Source organism: Penaeus monodon, chromosome 34 (assembly GCF_015228065.2).
Source record: "Penaeus monodon isolate SGIC_2016 chromosome 34, NSTDA_Pmon_1, whole genome shotgun sequence".
In the NCBI taxonomy this organism is placed as follows: Eukaryota; Metazoa; Arthropoda; class Malacostraca; order Decapoda; family Penaeidae; genus Penaeus; species Penaeus monodon.
Genome location: NC_051419.1, coordinates 29115672 through 29115954, shown reverse-complemented (window position 1 = coordinate 29115954; position 283 = coordinate 29115672). Strand labels below are relative to the sequence as shown.

The 283-nt window shown below is 53.7% G+C and overlaps 1 protein-coding gene across 1 annotated transcript in view; it reads right to left on the bottom strand.

Moving 5' to 3' along the window:
* The window catches only part of LOC119594872 (proton channel OtopLc-like), a 98349-nt gene that overhangs the window by 9993 nt on the left and 88073 nt on the right, over positions 1-283 (bottom strand). Inside the window, exon 6 of the mRNA XM_037943951.1 lies at positions 112-226. Within this exon, the coding sequence (XP_037799879.1) occupies positions 112-226 (115 nt within the window). The remainder of the gene's footprint in view (positions 1-111; positions 227-283) is intronic.

Here is a 283-nt window from a genome sequence, read left to right as displayed (position 1 = left end):
AATAACGTACTAATAAAAAAAAAAACCTCTCACCAGTCCATCTCACACACACACAAGGCGTCTGCACCTCTCACCATTCCCTCACAAAAAAGCACAAACAACAGCACTTACCTGGAACGTGAGCGGCAGGACCTGGTTGTCGAGGACCTCGGTGAGGCAGAAGGCGAGCATGAGCAGCACCACCAGCTTCCCGTACATTCCGGACATAACGACCCAGAGGTACGTGCTGGGGGGGGGGGCAAAAAGGGAGGGGGTTAGTGGTGGCTTGAAGGAGGTGGTGAAG